Here is an 18659-nt window from a genome sequence, read left to right on the forward strand (position 1 = left end):
AAGGTAACATTTGCCATGATAAAATAACATTATGTTGATCCTGGAATCTGTCAGTCAGACATTTGTCTTTGTATCACAACATTTGCTTTGGGCTTTGCTTACCTTGGCCATTGATTTCTCTGCATATTGCCATTAGTCTTCATAGTCACATTGAATAGTGAATAAAGTAATTAATGAAATAATTAAATTATTTAAAGCAATGACAATTTTGTAATTTTTCTCCTATTCAGCTATAATCCTCTGATGGACATGGAGCCATATTTTGCTGGGTTTAAGCACGTGCAGCCAGACTATGAAGTCACTCTTGAACTCACGAGTGAGGAGACTCAAAAAACTAAAAGTGCACAGAATTTGAGGACGGGGTCTTATGGTGTCAGTATTAGAGTCCAAGGAATCGATGGACATCCTTACATAGTACTAAACAATACAGAAGGATGTTTATCAGAAAATCCTCCTCCTTTTGGAAAAGAGCAGCAGGTCGTTTCTCAGACTGTAAACAAGCCAGCCACAGACTCCATTACTGCTTCTAAGTTGGAGGATAAAATCAACGAACACACAAAATTTACTGGAATACAGCACATGCAACCTTCCATGCTTAAAAAACTGAAGATAACCAATGTAGATGAAAAGGAAAGTGGAATGTCAAATTTTAAAGATGAAGCAATGAAATCCTCCAGTTTGTTGAACTTTCAAAGACATCCTGAACTTTTACAGCCTTATGATCCCGAAAAAAATAACTTGAACTTGGATAATTACCAATCTTCTGTGTGCAGTAAATCTAAGTCTTTTGCAGATGAAAAAACTGAAGCAAAGCCTTGGGTTTCCTCCTCTAAAGTAGTGTCCCTACAGAAAACAAATACATACCATGCAGAGCCAACCAAAGCAAGTTCAAAAAAGATACATTTGAATAGGTCAGTAGAAGATCAAAATAAGCAGTTGTTGGACTGTCCCAGTAGCAAGATCAGCCCCAGCGATGTGGGTGTTTCAGAGCCGTTTTCACCTGCAGGAGGATCCCCGTGTGTCAGTCCCACTTCTTATCCAGAGACAAGAAAACCTAGACCAGATGTGCTTCCCTTCCGCAGGCAAGATTCAACTGGGCTGGTCTTGGATGACTCACGGCGATCGTCGTCCTCCTCGGCTACTCCCACTTCTGCAAATTCCTTGTACAGGTTCTTGCTGGATGACCAGGAGTACGCCATCTACGCAGACAACGTCAATCGGCACGAAAACAGGAGATACATTCCGTTTTTGCCGGGAACTGGTCGTGATATTGACACCGGGTCCCTTCCAGGAGTAGATCAGCTAATCGAAAAGTTTGATAAGAAGGTTGATCCTCACAGGAGAGGCAGGTCAGGAAAAAGGAATAGAATTCATCCAGATGATCGTAAAAGATCAAGAAGTGTTGATAGTGCCTTGTCGTCAGGTCTTGATGTAAATTCAGATTATTTAGGTGAATTCAGTAAAAACTTGGGCAAGTCAACTGAGCACTTGCTGAGACCATCTAAAGTTTGCCTTCGCAAGCAGTTATCCAGGGATCAGAGGTCACTTTCCAAAGAGATGAAGATTTCTGCTCGAAGTGTTGGAAAACTGCAAATGCCTGTCAAAGACACTGACAGCAACAATTTCAGCTCTTTGCAGCACCACAAACAAAATGGAGCCGATACTGAGAGCTCGGTGTGTAGGTCATCTACACTCCCAGGGCAGAGTAAGAGGGAGGAAGGTAGAACAGTAACTTCCACTTTATTGTTGCCAAACCGAATCACAATTTCCCCTGATTCAGGGGCCAAGAAGATTTCTGTGAGAACATGTTCATCTGTCCCTAATATTCAGGTAACTTTGAATTTTTCTTTAAGCTGTCGTTTGCACTCTCATGTATGAAAACTGTCATGTTGTTAGTTGGGTATTCTGGTCTTCACGAGAACAAACTCCCATCACAGCGTACTTCCAAGTGGGATTGTTCTGGAGAAATGTAAATATAAAAATTATTGTTGTTGTAAGTGTAGAAAACATGGTTTGTAAAGCAACTTATTCTTGTGTGGGTGAAGCAATATGGTGGGGCCAAAGCAGATTTTTGTAAATGATATTATGATGATTCAAAAATGCACAAAAATAGAGTATGGAAATATATGTAAGCAAAAATGCACAAAAATAGAGTACGGAAATATATGTAACTACACAAAATTAAGTTTGTTTCTTTTCTTTTGGTGTGGAGTGTGGTTTCTTTTTGCAGTAAGCCAAAACTCCAGTGGATCTTTGAGAACTTGAGGTCCACAATACATGAATGTTTTCATAATAGAATAGAATGGAGAAGTTCAGTTGTACAGGTTGTATTTCCAGCTTTCATAGGATTGTATCTTTTGGCATTTTTTCTTGTCCTTTTAGGCAACTCCTGATCTCTTAAAAGGCCAGCAAGATCTCGCACAGCAAACGAATGAAGAGACTGCTAAACAGATACTTTACAATTACCTTAAGGAAGGGTTAGTAAACATTAGTAAAACTTTTGGAGAGGAGACTGTATTTCCTCAATGTTTATTTTCTACTGCATTTAAAATGTGGAACAGTGAAGTCAAAGGTGTAACTAAATGAAATGTCTGTCTGATAATTCTGTATCTCAGCTGTGTCCTCTAAGGCGTTACAGGATCTCAAAATACCCAGGCTATGAGGACTTACAGAAGGTATTGTGCAGGATATGATTAAATGTACTTGAAACTTGTGAATTGGAATATGCTTGGTCTTTTAAATACTTCTGGAGTTAAACTTATGATATAGAGGTTAATGCAGAATTCAAATGGTACCTTATGGGAGTTTAAACCTTTGGGTTTTTTAAACAGCAACAAAAAATGTTGTATCTTAAAGTTTGACAGCAGCTCTCTTGTTGCTGTGCATTTAATCCTTTGTCCACCTGTAACTCTTTTACTTGGTATTTTCTACTGATAACTTATTGAAAGATGAAGGAGAAATTAATTAAAAACATAAAATGCATTGAAGTTTCTTTGCATTCCTGTTGTAGCAGGATCTGGGAGCTGTTTGAAATGCTATTTCATGGTGCAGAAGTCAGGACTTGAAAAACCTAGTACTAATTACTTGTAATTTCGGTATGTTTGAATAATATATATATATGCTGACTATCTGTCTTGCCACAGCTACAGCCTTACAGAAGAGAGTTGCAATTAAAGAGCTCAGTGATCTTTTTTTTGGTTGCCTTTTCAGAAAACATTTGGGATATAAATTTTTAATTCCTCTCCTTAAAGGTTTTAATAAATCGTAGTTAAGATAATTTCTGATTGGTTCATATTAGTTTGGGGGTTTTGTGGTGATTTTCAGTAGTTTGGGCACTCTGAATTTGTGTTGTTAACAAAATAGTAACTTTGATCATATCGTTGCTTACTTCTACTGTCTGTTTTAGAAGTCCTGATAATGATGATGCAACAAAGAGGAAAGTCAACTTAGTTTTTGAGAAAATTCAGACTTTAAAGTCAAGAGCTGCTGGAAAGACACAGGTAAAGAATTTTTAATTTGCTTTGGCTTGTTTCAAAGTGCTGCAGTATTCAGATAGGGCTTGAAAAATTTGAATTCCCCTTACTGACTTCAACCAGGCTGTTCTTGTGGCCCCTCAGGAGTATAGCTTAGTTTTGATCATGCACTGAGGTGACTTATGGAAAATCTATTTGCTAAAAATTAAAAAAGAATGTAAAGAAGTCTACCATGAAACCATCTACATTTTTTTTCTGCATTTTGGAAGGAGAGAGATGCAAACTTGAACATGAACATAATAAGTTGTCAGATCAAAGAAGAAGCTACTCTGCTTAACTTTAAAAAATAGTGGTGGAGCATCTTCTCCTTATAGTGCTGTAAATAGATATCTAAGTGGAGAGAGTATTTTAATTTGTAATTTAGAAAAGCAGTAGTCTAGGATATTGTACAAAAGTCACATTACAACAACAGCATTTGGCAGTCTGCCTACTGAAAAGTTTTTGGTTCCTGCTAAATGGTACATTTTTTTATCAGTTCTAAAGCCAACTGAAGAAATGCCCAATTGTTGCAGTGATGGCATGAGAATGATTAAATCCTTATTGTTTATTATTTTATTCTGGGCTTTAATTAGTCACAATGAAAATCTATTTTGCTTCATATTCTTTTTAATCCACATATACCTGTGCTTTTTCAGAAGTCTATTTTAAGTGTAGTTGCTCACAGCACAGTTACCCTTTTTAAGACATCTCTTTCTTAGTGTTTGAGGAGTTCGGAGTAGTGAATAAAAATGTTAGGCACATGCACATAGAATTTCTTAGGTATCTGCACAGATGAATGTTAATGTGTTAATTGCAGTGAGACAGATGTGGAATGAGAGACTCATGTAGCTGTTGTTATTAACTACAGCTTTTTTTTTTTTCTTTTGCAAAACACATCCTTAAAAATTACCTAAAAAATGTATTTGAAAATCTGTTGACACATGAGCATGAATTCCTTTGATGTCCATTTTGCATAATTAGAAATATCTCAGTCAAATTTGGGCCCACGTACTTGTGAATTGTTTCATATGTTGCCTAATTTGAATTTTTCTTTAGGTTTGTGTATTTCCTGTTTTACTGACAACTTGCTTTGAGCAGTTATCCAGAAATTTTTATGAGAATCAAATCATGGTTTCTTTGAAAATCTTAGCCGGGCCTGACCCATAGGAAAAGTCCCTGGTGAGCTCAGACAGTTGATGCTACACTTTATTAGTCCTGCTTGTAGCTTTGCTTTAGATTTAAAAAAAAGAATGTCTTGCATTTGTGGGAATAAATGTCTCTGTTTAATTGTAGGTTTAGCTTCTTCAGTTGAAGTAAAAGCATTGCTTGAATAAAAAGCAGAACTTGAAATTTAGGTCAAAGGTTTGTGAAGATATGTAATTCTTCAACAAAAGTGAAGATCATTGGTTGAAAATCAGGGTGACAGCAGCTTTGATTGTTAAAGTGTCTTTTTGACTAATTAGAAAAGTAAAAGCATGGATTTCTGGATCTGGAAATTAGGGTACAGCACTTTGTTGTTATAAAGCTTTTGACTATTTCAAATATGCTTTCCTAAATAAGTGATGACTGATCAACCAGCTGAATCTCTTTTGCTTCATGTTTTTCCTAATCCAGATGTACCTTTGCTTTTTCAGAAGACTTTTTATTTGAAGTGTGGTTGCTCACAGCGCTGTTATGCTTTTTTAACAAATGTCTTTCTTCTCAGTTTTTGGGAAGGAGTTTGGAGAAATGAACAAAACTGTTAAGCAATTGCACATAAAATATCTTGGGTATCTGCAGAGCTAAATGTTAATCAGTTAATTGCAGCAAGACAGACGTGGGCTGAGAGTCAAACTGTGTTACTCATGTAGCTGCTATTACCTTGCATAACTTTTGGTGTGCAAAATTCAGAATCAGCAGAATTCCAAAGAAGAGAGAGATGCTACACGAGCAAGCCTGAAAGATCTTCAGCTGCAGCTTGATGAAAGTGTACGTGAGAAGGAAGCCTTGAAAAAGCAGCTGGAGGAAAATGAGAAGGACCTCAGGCAAAACCTGGAGGAGTGAGTTAATTCTAGAGAAGTTGTCATTGGGGTTTGTACCTTTCCTTAAACCTTTTAGATTAAAAGTACCTGTGTCTGCAAGATATTCAGTGGAATCAGATGAGTGCATTTGTTATCATAGCAAGTGTTTCTACCATTAAAAAGTGGCATGTTTTTAGAATATCTGGAAGGAAAAGAAAGATTGCTGAATTATAGTCGTCCTTTTAGTGCAGAATGCTTTTAATATTTCACAGTCATGATATACAGTTCAAGTCTTTGAAATGTGGAAACACTTGAATGACCAAGTTTGAAATAAAATAAACTTCCCACTTAAATACCTACTTAGATTTCTCAGTTTTACCCCTCTGACATTTAATTTTTCTGTCTCATTGTATCCCGTTCTCTTGTGGGAGTAGACACATATGTCTTTTTAGTACTTGAATGAACAAATTAGTATTTCTACAAATTAAAAAAACCTGTCTGATTTTTACTGATGAGGCTTTTTCAAGTGAAGATGGAGCAGGAACAGCACCAGTCTGAGATCAGAGATCTTCAGGACCAGCTCTCTGAGATGCATGATGAACTGGATAATGCAAAACATACTGATCAAGGGGAGAAAGAGATTCTGATTGAGGTTAGTTATAAAGTACCAGAAGGAGAATAAAAAAATCAGAAGAATTGCACCAAAGCAGTCTCTAAATTGTTGACTTTCTATTGATGGTTCAGGGGCAGAGGAGGAAGCCTACGTGGGTTTTGGAGGTGCAATTATTCACAGCTTGAGAAATACCAAATCAGATAATTCTTGAAGCTGTACATTTTTGATTGTTGTTGTTGTTTTTATTCTGTGTTTATATGCATGTGTCTTTAGTCTTCAGATTTACTGACTACCCACTTCCTTCCCAGCAATTTGGGGAGGGGAAATGCCTTCTAGGGTGAACGTGGTGGGAGGAGGAGGAAGGGTGTGAACACGTGAACTCAGTTGGGAAGCACTTGTTTTGTCTTCAGCACTTGAAGAAGCAACTTTATTCTTTCAGCAGAAAATAAAACAAAGAATTATCATTGGGTTTGCTTCTCTTGCCATGTGAGAAAGAATGTTTTGTCTTTGTTCTTATCTACCTTTTTGCTACTGAAAGTAGGACTTAGGGAGCTGTTAAATTGCAGCCTCTGTTTGACTCCTTTATTTACCGATGGCTTAACATACACCATCAAAGTCTTTTGATAGTTTTACAGCATCAGATATGTTGACCCATTACATAAAACATCAGCTTCTCATAATCCTAGGGTTTAGTAAATTTTTAGCTTACTATAAAACATATGTCAGTCATAGTAAACGAAGTTGGCCTTGGGGAGCTTATATGCTTTCTTTCTGTGAAATACAGACAGAACATCCCTATGTGTCACACGGTTGTGTTTTAATTTTGGGCTTCAGGAGCTGATGCAAATGAAGCAGGATCTGCAAGAAGTATTAATAGCAAAAGATCAACAGGAAGAGATCTTGAGAAAGAGAGAGAGAGAGCTTACAGCTTTAAAAGGAGCACTTAAAGAAGAAGTATCCAGCCATGACATGGAGATGGACAAAGTTAAGGAGCAACACGATAAAGAATTGCTCGATCTACGACAGAGCCTGGAGAAAGCAACAGAGGTAAGAAAAGTGATTACAGTTAATCTCTACAGGGAAAAATCTTACCTCTCTCAGATGTCATACACTAGATACTTTCAGATACTGCTATTTTCTTAGCAAAATAAATAGGAAAAGATTTGGGCTGGGGATTCTTAGCTGCTGAGAATAAGTTTTATTTCATACACTCATCTGATGTTTTGGTTGATTGTTGCAGCTGAAGTTGTGGCCCTTTCTTCAAGCAGTTATTGACTACGTGTGCTTAATTGCAAACTTTGAGAGAGAATAGATGGGAGTGTAGTACAGAGGACCGTTTGCTTGTCTTGGGTTAAACGGAATCACCAAAACCTTGAGGATGCCCTGAAGAGCCTCAGTGTGCTTGGCCAGTGATGCTGTTGAAATTATAGTTTTGGAACTTCTAGCAGTTCTCTGCAGCCCACTATTCCTCCCTTCAGCTCCTTGTGTCACATCCTGTTCCCTGATTACATTGTCCCATCTTGCCCATTCAACTGCTTAGTACTAGTGTGGGGTTTTTGTTTTATTTTGTGTCCTTTTCATTTATTGAACTTAGTTTGTTTACCGAATGGTCAAAGGAGTTCCAGCACAAGGGAAACAGCAGGGATTTGGGTGTTTTGAATCAGACAGGAAGAAAACAGAACTGAAGGAATTGCCTCTTCCAGCATCAGCAGGAAGTCTGTGTGAGGGGGAGAATAGGAACAGGTTTCACATGTGCTTATCTGTTACTGGTTTCCAAAAGACGTCCTTTGTGAAGTTGTCTTTGCAGAGACAGCAGCTACAAATACATTGAAAAATTTTCTTTTGGTAAGGGGATATTCTCATAAAATTTTGAGCATTATTTTTACAGTGATAGCTATTTGTATCTTTTCCCTTCCCTCTTTTTATTTCTGTCACATGTTTGAGAAAATTTTTGCAGGCAAACTGTGCTTGACCAATAGAAGTCAGAACTATAGGCCCAGTTTTCTGCTTAGAAATGTCCATTCTAATTCATGTCTGTTACTCCTCACTGGGCTTAGGTGAGTTGTAGTTATCCTACTAGTTGTGACCTGAAACGTAACGTAGAACTGAGTTAAAATTAAGCTTGAAACTTGAAAGAGGTTTCCAAAGCTTTATATGCTTTATGAGTAAAATAGAAGCACATGTGGAAGATGCTGGATAGATATTTTAGGACTGAATTCTGTTAAAGATTATCCTCTTAAAGGGTTGTTTTTAAACATGCAATTTTCTTCAGAGGTCAGAAAACTTTATGTATGCTGAGCTGTTTATGCAGCCTGGGACTTGTGCTTGAGATTGCTCACTTTGCTTAAATGTGTTTCTCTTTGTTTACATCATCATGAAGATATTTGACTCGTCTGAGCTGCTTGAATTGAATTAATTTTTTTCTTTGAGAGAAAAGTAGAACATTTAAATGATCATTTTTTATTATACAGTAATTGTAGTGACAGCTCAACCTCAATGAACCATCTTTCAAAGTTAGTGCCTGGTAATTTACTGTATTTCAATTATGGAGCTGTAATTACGACTGACAAGAAATGAAAGAGTAGTCTGTTCAGCATAACAATACCACAGTCTGGGAAATGGCTCTATGATTGGGGTGCTGTGGCTTAGAGATTAGTTATAAATAGCATTTATTTACTTGCAGGACATAGTCTAATAGTAAATTTAATAGTAAATTTAATAAGATGTTTAAAAGTGAAATTTATTTGATTAATGTTGCCCTAAGCACCAGTTCTCTTATAATTTTAATGCAAGTGATTTTTGTTTTTATTTAAAGTAAAACATGCTTAATTGTAAGGTGGTTTTTTTTTCTTGGTTTAAATCTTGCTAGTTTTTATACTCTTAATGATTGGGTTTTTTTTAAGCACAGCATTATCTTTATGCCTGCTGGCTGAGATCAGTTGTTGAGTTTGATATATCTTCTGTCAGGAAAATATAACCAATCTCTGCAGTAAGTTAACTGTGTGATCTGCTGGGATGTTAATGATTGGGTTTATAATTCCTCTGAAATACCCAACAGAGTGTGTGAAAATCATGTTCTATACAATGGAAGCTGCTTGACCTGCTAAATTTATTTTTTTTAATATTATTGCAAGCTGGAAAGGTTCATACTGGATGGTAGGATACAAGAAATTTACATCAAAGATGAGTGGAAAGGGCCGTTCTGTTGTATGTGGTGAGGAAAACAGGTGTGTAAATGCTGTAATAGAGGTGTGTCACACACAGAATGTGGATACTGATGTTGGATAGATCAGGTTATGTGGAATCTGTATGTACAAAGTGTTAGTACTTATTGCTTCTAGATCATCCAAATTGGTACAGTGAATAAAGGTGTTTTGTGATGTGTATAGGCTGTTAAGGAAAATTTTGCAGAGAGAAAGGAAGTAGTTTTTATGCCAGTGTTAAATGAACAGAGTTTTCAGCTGCTGGAGACATCAGGTAGGTTGGCAAGTAATGTAGAGTGCCTTTGGTCTGTGTGGGTAGAATGCCACATAGATCTGTTTTGCAGCAATGTTAGAAACGTTCTCAAGGTTATCTGGTAGAAGAACAGGGCAGGGTTGTTTGTCATGTATGATTCTGTTCTCATGCTCACTGCTCTGGTGCTGGGCTGGGGGGTTTGGTTGGGTTTTTATTGTCGTTTGTTTTTTGGTTTTTGTAATAAAGATTTTTACATAAAGTCACAGATATCAAGATATTAACTTTCTCTGCTACAGTTTACCTTTTAAACTTACTTTTGTGTTATGTTTTTTGCTCGTGGTGGTCTTGAGATGGCTGCGATTATTCTTGACATCATTTCTCGTTTATTAAGACTGGGATCAGACTATTTCCATTTAACAATAGTAAAACTTCCAGAACATAGCTGTGGGATAATAATTTAATAATAAATTAAGAAATGAAGGTCTTTATGATTAAGAATGGAATTCTTCATAATCACAATGCTAGAACAGAAATAAATATGGATCCCCTCCAGTTTTTAATGTAGTACAAAAAATTTCTGTTATTTAATCTGACTCTACAACACAACAGTCCAGAATTGTACTACCTTAACCATGAGTGCTCTGTCAGTGTAGATGAAGTGCCACTGTTTCAGTAAAATTTGGAAACAGCTTTTGGAAGGTAATACTGCAGGTAAAAGGTTATAGCCTATTGCAACCAGTGCTGTTCAAATTCCAGTGCAATTGTATCAGCTCAAGAGGGCAGTTGCAAATGCACAGCACTTCAAACCTGTGTGTGTATTTTGAGCAGCAGTCTGCCCAAATTCTGCTGTTCAGAAGAAGCTGTAATCATCACCTTTTGAAGAGGCTTGTTTAGGCCTGACCTTGGCGGGTTTAGCCAGCGTTTGTCGTACGTCTGACCTTGTTCTCAGCAGGGTAAAACAGACACTCAGAGCTCGGAGCTGATTAGTTTATCAACACATTGAAGAATGCCAGGAAGCTTGTAGTCACATGGCCTTTAGCTGACATGTATGTGTTAGCCATGGGATATGATGAAAGAGAAGAAGGAATTTTACCACAGCAAGTGCAGGAACAGCAAAAGGCAGTGGTTGCCTTCTGCACATGTTATGAACTAAAAGTGTATTCCTTTAAGATAGGAACATAATATGGAATTTTGAGTATTATAAATGATAGGAAGCTTGGGGTTTGGGTTTTCCCATCTTGTGAATTTAGGTGAATCTAGCACAGAGCTGTAAAGACCTTTGAAATGAAAGTAACTATTCAATCTTTTTCTACCCAGCCTGATAATATTATACTTCTTCCTCAAAGCTAATAAAAATCTCCCTCACGGAGCAGAAGCTTAACAAAAACTTAACCATTGTAAATGATTCTGATATATACTGTGTCTGCCTTTTTTGTAGTAGTGGATGGAATACATGGTTTAAATGTAAAATGAAACATAATTTAGTATATTCTGAGACCGTATTTTGGAATAATGCTTTACAAACCAAGTTCCTCAGTGGGAAGTGAAGATATAACTGTGGAGCACTGCAGAGACATTTTGGTACTGGAAGTGATACACAGATCTAATGTATATAGCTGTAAAATTATATATATGAAAAAACCCAGTAGAATCCCAGCTACTTCTTGCCATGCTAAGGTGAAATTTTGGGATTATAATAAATCACACTAAAAACCCATAGTCTTGATAGCAGTAAAAGAAACAAATTATATGATAAGAATTATTTGGACGTAAGAACATTGTTATGCCCTTGTATCCATACATCTGTAACTCCTCTGAATCTGCATCCTGAATCCTCTGAGACTAGTCTGTTCATCTCAAGCAAGATACACAACAATTGGAAAAGATTTAGAGAAGATGAGCCAGGTTTTCAGATGCCTCTGGTGGGTATTTTCTTTCCTCTGCTTGCCTGGGGCAGCCTTTGCTGACAAAACACTGGTTTGGTGTCAGTGGTAGGAGCCGGTTGGTAACTGATCCAAACTGTACAGAGTCAAATGGTGGAGTGACTGGTCCAAGTCAGTGTTTCATCTTTCACGACATAACACTCTCCTCCTTGCATTTTCTGTCCTCTTTTACCAGCCTTCTAAAAGCCTGGTACAGCTCTGATTGATTTTCAGTGTGGTACAAACACAGATGGAGTGGGGGAAAGAGAGGGAGGGTGTGCAGACAGAAGTGTGATGGTGGAGGGAAGGCTGCAGGCACTCCTTAAATGGGCATTGTTATTGGAAACACATAGTTTAGAAGTATATATGGAAAATTTGGGAGACAGATTTGATTTGTTTTGCTTTAAGTGTCTGTATTCTGTGTGTGGAAAGGAAATTGTTTGGTAATAGCATCATGTGTGTTTTTAGGCACCCATTAAATGAAGTACCAAACAAATTTTGGAGTATTAGCTGTGTTGTCAACAACAATATAAAATGTGCCTCCCAAGTGCACTGAAGATGTAACTTGGTGACTGTGTCTTTTAAGTTTTACCTGCCCTGGTCTTTCTTTTCTGTGCAATTTACTCCTCCATTTATTTAGTGGGTACATTTGTGTGTTTGGATGCAGACAGTACCATGAAACTATTTTTATACTGTCTGTAGAGTCAAGAAAACCTCTGAGCAAAACTGTCCTGCAAAGTTGTATTTGAGTTGGATTGGACCACATCTCGACAATAATTAAAAAAATCATTCTGTTTTATCTGTAATAGTAATTTCCCTGCTGTGAACCTTGCTCTGCTGGGACTAGTTCAGTTAGTCTGGGTTGGGAAGGGGGGGTTGTTGGTGGGGTTTTTTTTGTGTATCTGAAATTTGGCAAGAGCCTGTACAGTCAGGTCCTTCTTCAATGCCATCAGGAGGATCTCTAATCCTTTTCAGGAGGATCTCTAATCCTTATCAGCAGAAGACAGTATATGTATTCAGTTAGTTTTTCCTGTGAAAGTATATGTTTATTTGTAGATGTATGCAAAGTATTTGACTGTGTCAAACAGTAGGGAACAATGTGAACACAGAATTAGTTAATATTTTACTCTCGTCTTTGCAACAACTTCTGACCTTGAAAAAACTGTTGATATAAGCCAGTCTGAGTATGTCATGATACATAGCCAGGGGGATAATGTGACATTGATATAAGTACTGGCTGAGAGAGGTTAATATTTGCCTGGTTCTGGATTGTATAACTGTGTAAATGTATGGTCATGCCTAAATTGGAAAGTTTTGTTTAATGTGCTCTGTGTAAAAAAGGAGTGCATTCTTAGTCTTAAAATGTAGGCATTTAAATCTTTTATTACCTCTCACAAATGAAAACCTAAATCATTTTGGACATAATATTAAGGATATGATACCATTTTGATCAGCAAAAATGACCTTGGAAAAAACCAAGTCTTTTCTCTAAACTGTCACAAGTGAATTTTTAACCAGTTAATAGAATGGCTCTAGCTGAAATGAAAGACAGTCTGAATTGCTTGTAAATTTGTGTAGTTGTTTACTGAATAATCTCTTGAAATACAACTGAGAATTTAAACTGGTTGCAGCATACATCACTGAGAGACAAAAAAACCACTGACCCTTTTAATAGGTAACTAATAATAGTCAACTTCAAAGGCATAGCCATGTCTTAAAGTTGGCTAGGCCTCATTTTGAGATGATGGGAAGAATTAATATAATGAGTGTAAAGTAGGAAAACAGTAGGTAAGGCTATTTGGACCATTTCTCTTTTCAAGAAGCTTGGGGTGTTTTTTTAATGTTTTTTACCCCTTTTTTTGAAGTGGTGGGGGGGCAAAGGCTGGTTCTGGTTGGGTTGGTAGCCTGACACTCCAGTTTGCTTTTGTGGAGTTCACATATTCCTTTTGTAGAGATAGGAGATTTTATTACCTGTAGTATCCAGTGTTACTGTGTTATTCATCCTAGGGCTTTCAACTGCTTTAAGAAATAGTATCTGAGGTTGGAAGAGTTGCCTAAAGGTGCACGGTGGGTAAAAATACTGGAACTACAAACAGAAATAAAGACCTGTTATTTACATTCATGAGCTTGGAAAAGTAGATGACTGTAGCAAAATAAGCTGCCTTTACAGAAGAGCTAATAATGATTGCAGTTAAAGGGTTGTCCCTGTGTTGAGGCTCTCCATGTTTGTCTCTTTCCCTTGGGTGTCAGTCCTTGGGTGTAGAATGGTTTGGGGTTTTTTTTACATGTTACCTAGGGAAATCAGTGTCTAGTTGTCTTGTAGAAACTGTTTTGTTTGTATACAAAAAGGAGGGGAAAAGACAATAGAAAGGGATTTGATATCCCCATCACTGCTGCCCCCTCTAGATCATCAGAGGGAGCTGAGATGGGTAGATCTGAATCCTTGAAGCCACATGAAACCTTTTACGTGTAGTTGGAGAAGTTAAACAACTGTCCAGCATGAACCTAAAAAGGTGGCCCGTGGATCATTAGAGCTGGTTTCAGCAGCCAGTATCATCCTTGATATTAGTCTTCTACACCAGTAATAGAATGAAGTGAGCAGCAACACCATTCCCTTTCTTTCAGAAGATTTTGGAAGATTATCATGGCATTTACTTTGATACCAATATGAAAAGAATATTTCAAAGCCTTTACTTCCATTAAAATGCTCTGGTTTGTGCTCTAGCTCATTTTGAATGGAGATTTATCCTTTAGATTTGTACTTCAAGTATGGCTGTTAAAGAACAAACAGTTAATTAGTTGAACTAGTTTTACTCTATTGAGCTTGATTCTGAAAGGAAATTTAAAACATTTTAGAAAAAATTTCCAAGTTGTGCCTGATAAACATTGGATTTTGCCAAAATTTAATGATTCTGACATGCTGTGAATGAGATACTTAGCTCCCACACACTTTAGCTCTTCCTGTATTTTGTAAAAGGACACTCCTGCATCCTGAAGTCACTGCCAAAGGGATGTTCCATGAGCTGAAGCACTGCAGTCAGCCCAAACCATTTTTTAATGATAAGTTACACAACCACACTCATGTCTTCGCCAGGGTGGAGGGTGTGGTAAAAAAAAAAAGGTGTGGAGCCACAGAACATTTTCTGCATTCCTATCCAGGAGTATTTTTTTCCTGTATTCAAGTTGAAATAGAACATTTTATTTGCATCTCGAGGATTTTGTTTGATTTTCATGCCTGTTGGACTATCTGAGCCTTATCTTCAATTCTTTAAATCTGTTCACTGCTTGCACCAAAGTTGAGAGTAGAATAGTATATAAATATATTTGCTGAGGAACAATATTTACTGTTTTATTTAAACTTGGTCTTGACCAAATTTAATATGTTTTAAAATTCTTCTGAACACATTATAACAATATACAAGGACACAAACCCAGACTTTATTAGATTAATTTCTTGTTAGGCAAAACACCTAAAAGGAGCAGTATGGGAAGTGAGGGAAATGAATTTCACTGCTGAAGTTCCCTTATGGAGGGGAACTTCTTTAGGCCTAAAACTGAAAGCCAAATGCCACATGCATATAAACTCCAGCAGCTGTGATTGTGGGCTCAGAGAAGCAGACCTATGCTAGGTAAAACATTATAGATCAGGTGTACATAGCAAATCAAACAATACAGAGATATATATCTGTCTGTGTGCATATATATATGTATATGTGCATGCATTCTCACTTCTCATCTGTTCTGAGTTAAATGTAGCTTGTACTCACTTAAACACAATGTTAAAATATTTCATTTTTCAATGTTTTTCAAACTTTGATCAGTTCTTGGATTCAGTACATACTACCAAAAACTTCTTCTGAAGAAAGATTTTTTTCACAAACTCTGATTTGTTTTCCCAGCATAGCTGCCAGCTTATGAGGCATGTTAGCCCTGTACGAAGTATAGGAAATGAAGAGGTAGAGACATTAATGTTAAAAGGATCCTTTATTTGTGCATGTTCAAACTGAAGTGCCTTGGTTAACACCATGTTAGCCATTATATAGTCCTTGATGTATTCAGGGTACAGTTTTTGCTGACTTAGTTGCAACTGTGCACTCAAGTCTTTGGAAACCAAACCCCAGTGTCTCAAATCAAGCACCAGGGAAATTAAGGAACATGCAGTTATTGAACCCCTCTGGAAAGTTTGGGCTGAGTGACTTGCCTCAGGAGATCTGTGGCAGAGACAAGAATGTGTACTGTGGCACAGTGACAACATGAGAATGCAGAAGGTTATCTTCAGTCAGTCACAGAGGACTTTGTATAGTGGGACTTTCTCATCACAGCTATATTTTCTTTCTTCTGGACAAGCTTTTTTTTATTATTCTCAACTTTTTCCAGAAATATGCTACCCATTTCCAGCTCCTTCTACCTAATCTCTGTAGCTTAATTTTGCTTATAAGGCTTGCTCAGTCTTAAATCATGAGTTTAAACATGATAAAATTTGAGAAAGCATAATAAAATATTTCATTTATTCAAAAATAATAAATGAAAAGGTGGTATCAGTTTGTTTAAGAAGTCTGCAAAGGATGTGGTTATTAAGAGGAAGGTATTACTCCTTCAGAGATTGAGGAGATGGGTATCTGAATGTGAAGCAGGCTAAATGTAGGGAATAGAGGGCACTGGATGCTCTGGAAGGCAGTGAGGACAGACAGATTGAAAGGAAAGACAAAGCAAATGCAAATAAACAAACACAACAAGAAAAATGCTATAGGGTATTTACCTTACATAAATATAATTCTGTAATACAATGCAGTGAATAGTAATAGTAAAATGTTGGTTTACTAAAACATGCTGTCACAACTAGTAAGTGGGAGTAAAAAGAAATAAGCATGTTTTATATATCATAGGGAAGAAACTGCAATATTGGAATTTAGTTATGTTAATTTTAAGATCCAAAGAGCTCACTTCAATGTTTGATACAATTCCCTCCCTCTTCTCCTGTTTTTCAAGAAGGTTGGGTTTTTGCAGGTTGGGTTTTTTGTTTGTTTTGTTTATTTGGGTTGTTTTTTCTTTGTTTGTTTGGTTGGTTTTTTGTTGGTTGGGGTTTTTTTTGTTTGGTTTTTTTTTTTTTCTTCTGTATGGCAAATATATCTGAATATACAGTATTTCATTCCAGGTCAAGAATCTTGTTTAACCAGTTTTGTCTGATATGTGCTCTGTTATGTGTTTATGTTCATAATCTCTTTTAAACTCTGTGAAGTTGATCCACAATTCTCTGAAGTTCTTATATTAACAAGGTTTGTTAATGTTTCATATTTAACTTCAATCATTACTTTGTGACCTTCACCCGGCTCTGTTACCATGGGTTAAATGATATAAACTTAGTTAAAATATTTGCCAAAACTTTTCCAACATCCCCAAATAAATAAATGTAAGGGATTTATGAATGGGCACTGACAGGAGTCATTAATTGATGCAGTGTCATTAAGGACCTTCAGTTAACTCGTGTTGTTTATGTACAGCACCATTACAAATAAGTCCCATGTGGACTGAGGGTTGTGGATCCACAGCACAATCTCTACCTGTGTGTTCTCCTGTCTGGTTTTTAACTCATTTGTACTTAGGAGCTCTGTAGTGTTCAGTTATCCTTCTGCTTTCATCATCACTCTAACCCACTCTAATTGAATGCTTTTGCAAACAGCCTTCAACTCCTTGTTTGAATTGTGAGCCAGTCCCTGAATTTTCAGTGGCAGCCTCCCTGCTCATGCAGACAGAAGCACAGAGCAGGATCACTGCTGGCTGTTCCAAATCCTGCTGTACAGAACTCTGCTGGGCTGTACTGTTGGGCAGCTTAAACTGCCCTTGCTGTCCCCACTTTGTTTTAGCCTATGAAGTGCAGCAATTGCCATTCAAACTTTATCAATGTATGTAATAATTTCTCTGTAATTTCAGTGCAGTGGTTTTCATATCTTCTACAGCCACACTTCAATAGGGACATTTTCTGCAGAATACAGTGAGCCATCTCTAATGACCGAGTGGTAAATTCAGCCTATGGTCTCTGTGTGAGTAATACTGCCTTCTAGCTGTGTGGGACTGGTTGGGCACACTGCCTCTGTGGTTCCATGGGCAAAGGGCACAACAAGCTTTTTCTGCTTCATCAGTGCCCATGTATGATGTGATGGCTGCTGGCCTGACCCTTATGTAACTGTTCAATATATGGATAGGGATCTCTCTCCACCAGGTTCTCCCCTAATGGTGTTGCTACAAGGTCTGTCAGAACTGCATTTCAGGGCTTGTTTTCTTTGTGTATCCTCTCCAGTGATACCCAGGCTCTTTCCTGTCATGCTCACATGTCTTCCTAAGAGCAGGCCTGGAGGGGAAGCAGAAGGTAACATGAGATTAACAGTGGAGAATACAAGAAGGGAAGAATTGTGGAGACTTTTTATACCCAAACTTCCTGTGCCAATATGCTATAGGGTATGGCATGCCAGTGAAAAGCTCTGCATGAAATTCTCAGTACACGGGGGAAAATGGACATAAGCTTTTTTCAATCTAGACCCAGCTGTGTAATTTGACTCTTTTGCAGAAGTGATGCTTTATGTACTTTTTCTACACAAAGAACATCTAAATTGTATTTGTGTGGCTCGACTTTATTTAAACTTCACTATCAAATTGAAGATACTTGTGTATTTTTTTGTTTATCACGCTCCTGAACAATATCCTCGGGGTGATCTTTCCTACCTCAAGTACAGTTGTGTAAGGTAAACTGATAGGATAGATACTCCTGTGTTTCTTTTCAGTCGTATCTGAAACAAGTTGAAAAGATGTTGAAACAATAGTGTACAGTGAAAGCACTTGTGAAAAAAATTCCTCCTACTCTCCCCAGAAGTAGGAAAAATGCTCACTCTCCAACTACAACACAGCACAGCTCCCCATATATACCAACAGAGGTTTTCTACCATCTCAAAAAAGTATATGTGTGTGTATATATTTATTGTTGGTATTTTTGAAGACTTACCTCGTTCAGGTAAAAGAAAGGAATTTTTTTTACTTATTATGTTAGAAAATTTGTTTGGGAACAGTTCGTTCATGGGAAGGTGCAACCCTTGTAATGGTGCCAAGGTCATTAGAGACCTGTGAAGATCTGCTGGTAAAGTGCTGGTCACTCAAGCAGCTG

The 18659-nt window shown here is 37.3% G+C and overlaps 1 protein-coding gene across 1 annotated transcript in view; it reads left to right on the plus strand.

Annotated features, from left to right (window-relative positions):
• CGNL1 (cingulin like 1) overlaps positions 1–18659 on the plus strand; it is a 55781-nt gene that overhangs the window by 16027 nt on the left and 21095 nt on the right. The window contains 8 exon segments of the mRNA XM_039390111.1: positions 231–1830; positions 2383–2477; positions 3407–3528; positions 4812–4874; positions 4976–5013; positions 5403–5551; positions 6029–6164; positions 6960–7172. Coding sequence (XP_039246045.1) covers positions 244–1830; positions 2383–2477; positions 3407–3528; positions 4812–4874; positions 4976–5013; positions 5403–5551; positions 6029–6164; positions 6960–7172 — 2403 coding nt within the window. The 5' untranslated portion in view covers positions 231–243.

This window comes from Pipra filicauda, unplaced genomic scaffold (assembly GCF_003945595.2).
Source record: "Pipra filicauda isolate LSUMZ 115617 unplaced genomic scaffold, ASM394559v2 scaffold7_size6619720_pilon, whole genome shotgun sequence".
Taxonomy (NCBI): Eukaryota; Metazoa; Chordata; class Aves; order Passeriformes; family Pipridae; genus Pipra; species Pipra filicauda.